At 42.3% G+C, this 10,049-nt stretch overlaps 1 protein-coding gene across 1 annotated transcript in view; it reads left to right on the forward strand.

The window, feature by feature from the left end:
* LOC128643031 (serine/threonine-protein kinase Nek6-like) overlaps positions 1-9,769 on the forward strand; it is a 278,521-nt gene extending 268,752 nt beyond the window's left edge. Inside the window, exons 3-4 of the mRNA XM_053695950.1 lie at positions 850-990; positions 9,625-9,769. Of these exons, the coding sequence (XP_053551925.1) occupies positions 850-990; positions 9,625-9,717 (234 nt within the window). The 3' untranslated portion in view covers positions 9,718-9,769. The remainder of the gene's footprint in view (positions 1-849; positions 991-9,624) is intronic.
* Positions 9,770-10,049: the final 280 nt, after the last annotated feature.

Here is a 10,049-nt window from a genome sequence, read left to right on the forward strand (position 1 = left end):
TGAGGAGTATGATCCGTCTGGCATATGAGATAGTGGGACACAACCTCCTCAGAAGATTATGGCTCACTCAACTAGAGCTGTGGCCTCTTCTTGTGCCTTTAACAATTAGGCCTCTATGTAGCAGATTTGTACGGCGGCCACTTGGTCTTCTTTACATACTTTTGCAACATTTTATAAATTTGATGTCTTTGCTTCGGCGGAAGCAGCTTTTGGGAGAAAGGTTCTGCAGGCTGTGGTTTAGGGTCTGCCTCCTTTTGCCCTCCTGTTTTTTCTATTCAGTGTCCTCTAGAGCTTGGGTATTTGTTCCCACAAGTAATGAATGAATCAGTGGACTTGAGAGTGACAACACCTAGTACTTTAATTTCCTGACAAAATAATAACACAACAAAAACATAAATTATGCTTACCTGATAATTTCATTTTTATCTGTGGCAGGAGAGTCCACTGCCCCTGCCCGTTTCTCCAGTGGGCAGACCTAAATTTAATTTTATTCTTCTAGCACCATTTATACCCTGATATTTCTCCTACTGTTCCTTGTTCCCTTGGCAGAATGACTGGGGGATGAGGGAAGTGGGGGAGGTATTTAAGCCTTTGGCTGGGGTGTCTTTGCCTCCTCCTGGTGGCCAGGTTCTTAATTTCCACAAGTAATGAATGAAGCCGTGGACTCTCCTTATACAGATGGAAATTAAATTATCAGGTAAGCATAATTTATGTTTTTTGTGTTATTATTTTGTCAGGAAATTAAAGTACTAGGTGTTGTCACTCTCAATTGTTAAATATAACTAGATACAAATATGCTTTGTAAAATGGTATAACCTTCTCATTGTGACTTTGTTTTCTTTTGCGCAGAGACACATGACCTCTTACCCCTACCGGTGTAACTTGGCGGATTTCAAAATAGAGAAAAAAATTGGCCGAGGGCAGTTCAGTGAAGTATACAGAGCGAACTGTCACCTGGACCGCAAACCCGTAGCTCTGAAAAAAGTGCAGGTGATTATTTTTGTGACTTTATTACCCCTTTATATGTTTTCACAGTTAGTTAGTGGTTAATTCTGCAGGTGTTTGCATATCAAGGTCATATTATTTCTTGGTGTTTGTCTTTTCAAGTGTGTTGTGTTCTCATCTATGATCATTTGAATAGTTTTTGTTATAGTAATTATCTATCAGGGATTTCACACAGCCTTGTTTGCACAATATCTATTATTGTCTGATTTATATCTATCCATAATTGTCATCAGCAGAAGAGAGAGAAGATGGGAAACTCTGAGACATAATACCCTTATGCTAAATCACTTGAAAGTGAACAGCTTAATTATAAAACTCTGACTAAAAAATATCACATAAACATCTCAACGTAAAGAAGGAAGATATTTTATCTCAAAATGCATTCAGCTCACCAGAGTAAGAGCTGCGCATTTTACTGTCATCTGCATGGTGAATAAACAGCCAATCAGCATCACCAGTGCTAAATTCACACTTTGCTTTACTGTAATCTCACAGGATTTCATAATATACATCTTTAACGTGAAGAAGCAAATAAAGTGTTCTGCACATGCCAGATGCACTTACCTTTTAAAGTCCTGGGACTAGTATCCTGATTGGCTGCTTAAAGTCCTTTACAATGGGGTGTGAATACTTAGGACTTTTTTTGTAAAATATCTTCCTATTTTACATAGAGATTCTCAGGTGATATTTTCTAGTCAGCTTTTTACAGCTATGCATCACTTTAACATTTGAGTATCATGTCCCTTTAAGTTCAAACATGGAAGCGTCCAATAGTTTAGAGAGACTAAACTATTTTACAGAAACTAAACCTTTACACCTATATATTCAATTTTCTTCCTAATGGGAAAGAGTCCACAGCCGCATTCTTTACTTATGGGAAATAAGAACCTGACCACCAGGAGGAGGCAAAGACCCACCAGCCAAAGGCATAAATACTCATCACACTTCCCCCATCCCCCAGTCATTCTTTACCTTTCATCCCAGGAGGTTGGCAGAGATGTGTTAGAAGATTTCTTTTAAAATTATTTTACTTTATTCCTTTTTCATATGTCTCTTATAGAGGGTGCTACCCTTCGACATGGGACAGAGTTTTAAGTAGTCCTATCAGTCTCTTGTGGAGGACCTGGGCAAAACTGAGAGTCTGGGGGATTGGGGTATCCTTTCCTTTATGGTCCGAGGACTTCTCAGTTCTCCCAAGGTTTTTTGAAATAGGCTAGTGGGTATGTGTCTCTCCCCGGTCAGTCTACTGTGAGCTTTCCCAGTCCTTTTGTTCTGGAGTTTATGGTTTCCAGTTGGCAGGTCCTGCAGAGACATAGTTCCTTCTGGGTGAATGCCTGCGGGTACCCTTGTTTTTCTTTTATCCGGCCCGGATTATTTTTCTTCTGTGTTCCCTATGGGAATTCTGGGATTGCTTGATTTAAGTTCTTCTATGGAAGTTGTTCCCGGATTTCTTCCGGAGTTTTGTGTGTGACCTGTTACTTGTTAGTGACGCATGTTGCGCCTGGCTGGTCCCGCTGATTCTATTGTTCAGTTATTTGTGTTTATACAAAAAAAAAATGCTATTCTTCTGGACCTTCGGGTCTGGATGTCGCTTGGGCTGGCCCGTGTCAGTCCGCACCCGACGTTGGGACCGGTGGTATCCCACCGCGTCCTTTCGCATCCCTGATCCGAGGGGTGTGGTTCTTACCACGTGGAGCGGTAAGGCCCTTTTGAGCTACTGTTGATGGTTCTCCTAGGGTCTCTTCCATCGTGTAGTTTAGGCTGTCATGTGGAGGTGGCCAGTGTCCTTTACCTCCGCCCCTGGGAGCTTTATAGGCTCTGATGGGATTTTGGATTGACTTCTTCTGTGTTGTCACTGGTGCCCTGTTCGTCTTTATCGCCCCTTGGGGGTTTGGGCCCGCGGTGGGCTCTGTTTTTGGAGTCCTGTGTCTCTGGGCTACTGATTAAGGTTTTTTTCCTATCGGACTTGTGCTGTGGGTGTTTTTCGCAGTATCTCTTGTGTCCTTCTTGGATTTTGATTTGAGGTGCTTGTCCTCGTTGAGATAGCCTGCTAGTGGGTCCGGCTTGGGGCGTGTTTCCTTGGGCGCTGACTTATGGAAGTCTGGTTCCCTCCTTCCGTTGTGGATCTCGGGGGAGAGTCTAGGGTTTTGGCAGTTTAGCCCTTTATCCTATCTGTATGTCCCTGTTATGCCCCTGGGTTTTGGGGTCAGGATGGGTCCTATTGTCTCCCTTTTGGGGAGTCTGGGGTATTTTCAGTTTGATACCTTTGGGGAGGATGGACTCTGGACCTTTTTGTTAAGGGGGTCCCATTTCCTATTCCTCTTTCGTGTCTAAGACTAGCTCTAGCTTGGTTTGACCTCTTTTTCCCCTTTGTCTCTGCCTTCTGCAGACTTTGTCACGGCCTTGCTGCTTGTGTTAAGGGGGCTCGAGTGGTTGCTCTCGGTCTTGACCCTTTTTGTTGGGTTCTGGGAGGTCTGTATTCCTTTCTGTCCTAGGATTTGTGCTGGTCACTCAACACTTTGGGCATTCTGTGCCTGTACAATCATTTGTAGATTGGTTGGGTGTCCTGGGGACACGTGCTGCCTGTCTAGCGTTTTTCTGAGGGACTCTTGTCTCTCTTGGATTAGGTTTGCTGCCTAGTAGCGGAAGGTTTGCTGTTGGGAAACAGCTGCAGTTATTTTACCTTGTCTGCTTGCAAGCTATTGAGCCTAGGTGGCCTAGTGGTTAGCTTGTCCGTCTAGCAAGCTGTAGTTCTTGAGTTTGTACTCAGCTGCGATTACTTATATTTATTTTATATCTTATGCCTGTGGGCTTGCCCTTAGGGATTTTGTCCTCAGGTCTCTGGTCGCTTTTCTCAAGTGTGCCTGGTGGTCCTTTCTTTTGTGTAGGTGTGGGGTTTGGTTGGTCAGCTATTTTGGCCTACGGTTAGCTTTGCTACCCAGCTTGCAGAAGGTTGCCGTTGTCTCCAGCGCAACTGTTGCTCCTTGAACGCTAGCATGCACTTTAGGGTCCCTTGTGAGGCGTTTTTTCTGAACCCTCTGGGGGAATTGGATCCTTGGGATTTCTTTGTTCAGAAAGGTTGATTCAAGAAGGATGTTCCGCTACTCAGCGGCCTATAGTGGTGTAGTGTGGGTCTGTGCAGTTTCAGTTGGGCAGGAGCGGACGGTTTCGTATCCGTTTTCGGATGGCGGATCTGCTTATTTTGCACCACTAGTTTTTGACATCTTTTTCCTGTCTCTCTTCTGAGCTTGTTGTTTTTCCTTGCCTGTGAGGCATCCTCAGTCTCTTGTGGTCTGGGGTGTGGGACTTGGTCTGTTTTCCCTGCTTACTGGGGTATTTCCTTCACGTCCTCGTTTATATGGTGACGCGTGTCCACGCTGTCTCGCTGTTTTTGCGTTTACTAGTCATTGAGATTTGTTTGTTTCTCTTCTGGTCCTTTCCTGACTTTTCACATAGTCTGTTCGGGTGTAGCCTACTGAGTGGCTCTGGGTTGTCTCCTTGTCACCCTGGACGTTGTTCCTTTTCTTCTGTCTTGTATCTTCCCTCTGATAATCTTTAGTTGGGGTCCCTCGCTTGGTTGAGGGGCTGCGGCGAGGTTGTTGCCCCTGACAGATGCTGTCCTTGAGGTGGGTGCTCTTGGTTGGGCCCACTCATGGTTCTATCTAGGTTATTTGGACTGTTGGTAGATTTGTGTTTCTGAGACAGCTTTTTGTTTTCCAAAATGTTTGTTGATCCCTGTTTCTGACAAACTGGGATTTTGTTTCTTGGGAATCTGTTTTTAGGTTGGTGCCTTTATTGGTCCGCCTCTTACCCTCCCATTTTGGCATTCTGTGTCCTCTTTGGCTTGGGTATAAATTTCCCATAAGTAATGAATGCGGCTGTGTACTCTTTCCCATTAGTAAGAAAAACATAAATTATGTTTACCTGATAATTATCCTATCTTATGTGGGAAAGAGTCCACAGCCCCCCGCATGTTTTTTTGAGTCTTTGTTGTTTTTTATCTTCTGGCACCCTTTCACCTTGATGCTTCTTCTACTGTTCCTTGTCCTCGGCTGAATGAATGGGGGATGGGGGAAATGGGAGGAGTATTTAAGCCTTTGGCTGGGTTGTCTTTGCCTCCTCCGGGTGGCCAGGTTCTTATTTCCCATAAGTAATTAATGCGGCTGTGGACTCTTTCCAACGGAAGAAAAGGAAATGATAAGGTAAGCATCATTTATGTTTTTTAAGTAACTAATATAATTATAAAAAATAATACATCTGCATATCATTTTCAGGCTAATCTTTAAATACATCATTATATCTCGCATGTATTTACTGTTTGATATCCCTTTAAATCCTGAGTGACAACACAGTAACACTCATCCTTCAATGGTTTGCCTTCTGCTCAGCTAAACAATAAAAAAACAGAAAGTTTTTATTTTATTAAAGGGACATAAAACTGTTATTGTGTAGATTAAGTGCAAGATTTTTTCTGTGATCAAACATTCCCCTACTGTCTCCTTTGTTAAAATGTGTCTACTATCCAGGAGAGCATACCTAGGTAGCTTAGGACTGTGCACGTGTCTTAAGCCCTGTATGTGTAACATTGCTAAAAACATTACAAACACAACTGCCATATAGTGCTCAATACCACGTGCACACTCCTGAGCCAACCTAGGTATGCTGTCATGGAAAGGAGCTACGTTTTAACAAAAGATGCTTTAAGTGAATCATAGAGGTTTCATTTTGCATTTCATGCCCCTTTAAAGGGAAAGAAAGGTCAGAATTGAATTGTACAAGGGTGCATTTTAATTTTAAATAGAAGCATTTTTGCAATTTACTTCCATTAGCAAAAATGCTTTTAGTAAATGTTATTACTGTTTTTCTAGCGGCATATGGACATATGCTGTGATTACCCGTGCACCTGCATTCAAGTTCAGAGAGCTATCAGTCATATGTACCGTGTCTGTGAAGATGTCATTTGTGTCATATAAGCCACTGCTGACTCTCTGGGAAGATATGGTGAAACTGGTGCACGGGCCTTTACAGCATATTTGAGTATACTGCTGATAAATATTAAACTTTTATGATTCAGACAGAGAGTATAATAATAATAAGCCTTTTCTATTGACTTATGTTTATCAAATTGACTTCCTTTTCTTTTTTGTTGAAACTCCTTTCCATAAGATGATGCTGAGTTTTGGGCTCAGCAGCGTGCACGTGCCTTGTGCACTTTATGCCGGCAGCCATGTGTGTAGCAATGTTATACAGCAACTTGTAGATGGAGTTGCAGCAGATACTGCTGAATAACAACACAAAACACCCACAGCTCTGCCCTCACTTTCCACTACTTCAAACAATGTTTGGATATCTCCTATGCAACGACAGATGCACCCTTGGTTTGTGTTTTACACAGTCTTCTTTATTAAACAGTACTTCTAGCTATACAGCGTTGTTTATCATAAAGTTTTACCATAGAGTGACTAAAGCTACTTCACTCTAAGGCATCTATTTATCAAGCCGTCAACTTACTTGCATTCGACAGCACCAATACGCTCGCCTAAGATTGCCTAACATCGCTGCCGCGGACCTGTATACGCGCTCCAAAAGTATCAAAAAAGCTGTCAAAAAGCTGTGCACCAAGTACGGGGCGATGAGCAGCGGACTGTTGTTAACTAACAGTGATCGATCTCGCTGCTCTTCAGCTTTTTTACAGTTTTCTTGGTACCCTGTCACTAAACACCCACACTATACTATACTGTTTACCCCCTATACCGCCACTCTCAGACCCCGCCGCAACTCTAATAAATGTATTAACCCCTAAACCGCCTCTCATGGACCCCACCACAACTAAATAAAGTGTTTAACCCCTAAACCGCCGCTCCCAGAGCCCACCGCCGCCTACGTTATACTTATTAACCCCTAATCTGCCCCCCCTACACCGCCGCCACCTACATTATAATTATTAACCGCTAATCTGCCCCCCTACACCGCCGCCACCTACATTATACTTATTAACCCCTAATCTGCCCCCCTACACCGCCTCCACCTACATTATACTTATTAACCCCTAATCTCCCCCCCCCCACACTGCCGCCACCTACATTTTACTTATTAACCCCTAATCTGCCCCCCCATCACCGCCGCCACCTACATTATACTTATTAACCCCTAATCTGACCCCCTACACCGCCTCCACCTACATTAAACTTATTTACCCCTAATCTCCCCCCTACACCGCCTCCACCTACATTATACAAATTAACCCCTAATCTGCCCCCCCTACACTGCCGCCACCTACATTATACTTATTAACCCCTAATCTGCCCCCCTACACTGCCGCCACCTACATTATACTTATTAACCCCTAATCTGCCCCCCTACACCGCCACCACTATATTCAATTTATTAACCCCTAAACCTAAGTGTAACCTTAACCCTAACACCCCCTAACTTAAATATAATTTAAATAAATCTAAATAAATATTCCTAACATTAACTAAATTACTCCTATTTGAAACTAAATACTTACCTGTAAAATCCAGACGACATCTTCTATCTTCATCCATCCGGTGCGGCTCCATCTTCAAGACATCCGACGCGGAGCATCCTCTTCTGAAGTTCAATCCTATTGGCTGATCCAATCAGCCAATATGATTGAGCTCGCATTCTATTGGCTGTTCTATCAGCCAATCGGAATTGAAGGAACGCCATCTTGGATGACGTCACTTAAAGGAACCGTCATTGTTCAAGAAGACGTCGGATGAAGAGGATGCTCCGTGTCGGATGTCTTGAAGATGGAGCCGCTCCGCACTGGATGGATGAAGATAGAAGATGCCGTCTGGATGAAGACTTCTGCCCGTCTGGAGGACCACTTCTGCCGGCTTTGTTGAGGACTTCGGCCCGGTTGGGTGAAGACTTCTCACGGTAGGGTGATCTTCAAGGGGTTAGTGTTAGGTTTTTTTAAAGGGGGTATTGGGTGGGTTTTAGAGTAGGGTTGGTTTTGTGGGTGGTTCGTTTTAATGTTGGGGGGTTTGTAATTTTTTTTTACAGGTAAAAGAGCTGATTACTTTGGGGCAATGCCGCAAAAGGCCCTTTTAAGGGCTATTTGTAATTTAGTGTAGGGTAGGGCTTTTTTATTTTGGGGGGCTTTTTTATTTTGTTAGGGGGATTAGATTAGTTTAAAAATCTTGTAATTTGTTTATTATTTTCTGTAATTTAGTGGGGGTTTTTTGTACTTTAGATAATTGTATTTAATTGTATTTAGTTTAGGGAATTTCTTTAATTATAATGTAGTGTTATGTGTAATTGTAACTTAGGTTAGGTTTTATTTTACAGGTATATTTGTATTTATTTTAACTAGGAAGTTATTAAATAGTTAATAACTATTTAATAACTATTGTACCTAGTTAAAATAAATACAAAGTTGCCTGTAAAATAAAAATAAACCCTAAGATAGCTACAATGTAACTATTAGTTATATTGTGGCTATCTTAGGGTTTATTTTATTGGTAAGTATTTAGTTTTAAATAGGAATAATTTAGTTAATGATAGGAATATTTATTTAGATTTATTTAAATTATATTTAAGTTAGGGGATGTTAGGGTTAGGGTTAGACTTAGGTTTTGAGGTTAATAAATGTAATATAGTGGCGGCGACGTCGGGGGCGGCAGATTAGGGGTTAATAAATGTAGGTAGGTGGTGGCGGTGTAGGGGGGCAGATTAGGGGTTAATAAATATAATGTAAGTGGCGGCGGTGTAGGGGGCGGAAGATTAGGGGTTAATAAGTATAATGTAGGTGGTGGTGGGTTCCGGGAGCGGAGGTTTAGGGGGGGCAAATTAGGGGTTAATAAGTATAATGTAGGTGGCGGCGGTGTAGGGGGGGCAGATTAGGGGTGTTTAGACTCGGGGTACGTGTTAGGTGTAAACGTTCCCATAGGAATCAATGGGATATCGGGCAGCAGCGAACATGAGCTTTCGCTGCTTTCAGACTCCCATTGATTCCTATGGTATCCGCTGCCTCCAGGGCGGCGGATTGAAAACCAGGTATGCTGGGCCGGAATAGTGGCGTGCATACCTGCTAGTTATTTGTTAACTAGCAAAAGTAGTCAGATAGTGCCGAATTTGCATTCGGAACATTTGTAGTGACGTAAGCATCGATCTGTGTCGGACTGAGTCCGGCGGATCGTATGTTACATCACAAAATTCAACTTTTGCCGGTTTGTAGGGTTTGATAACTAAGGGGAATCAGGCTCGCCACAAATGCAGTGCGGAATTCCAGCGTATTTGCAGTTGACGGCTTGATAAATAGAGGCCTAAAGCTCCCTCTACAGGTTGCTTGTATAACACTGCTGCAAGCACACAGTGCACAAGATACATGCACACTCCTGTAAGTATCTCAGAATGTCCTAGGAGAAATTGCCCAAATTTCAACCAAGGAGACCATGAGAAATTGTTACATTTAATAACAGAAGTAATTTTCTTTTTTAAAATCATATGCTCTATCTGAATCATTTTGATTTCCACACCCCATTAAATAACTTGTTACACATTTTTTTTATTCTTTCATTTATTTATTTATTAAACATTAGTGCTGTGGTTTTAGAAAGAGGTTGTATAGAAATATTGTCTGTCTTGCAGATATTTGAAATGATGGATGCCAAAGCCAGGCAAGACTGCATTAAAGAAATTGACCTGTTAAAGGTAAGGTCCCAGTGGTCTTTAGCTCTATAGGTACAATACTTGCTGTATGTTTGTAAACCGTTAACCCTGTGTATCTGCAGCAGAGAATAATACAATATAAATGTGTTTAGCAAATCAATTCGTCCCCTTCATTTATTCTTTTCTTGTTTGCCTCATGGTATTTTATTACTATTCATGGTTTTTCAACCCTAATTTTCTCTCTTGTTCTCTCTAATTTTCTGTTTTATTTCCATAAGGCAGGGAGAGTCCACAACTTAATTCCTTACTGTTGGGAAATACAACACCTGGCCACCAGGAGGAGGCAAAGACACCAAAGCCAAAGGCTTAAATATCCCTCCCACTTCTCCTATCCCCCAGTCATT

Source organism: Bombina bombina, chromosome 12 (genome assembly GCF_027579735.1).
Source record: "Bombina bombina isolate aBomBom1 chromosome 12, aBomBom1.pri, whole genome shotgun sequence".
In the NCBI taxonomy this organism is placed as follows: domain Eukaryota; kingdom Metazoa; phylum Chordata; class Amphibia; order Anura; family Bombinatoridae; genus Bombina; species Bombina bombina.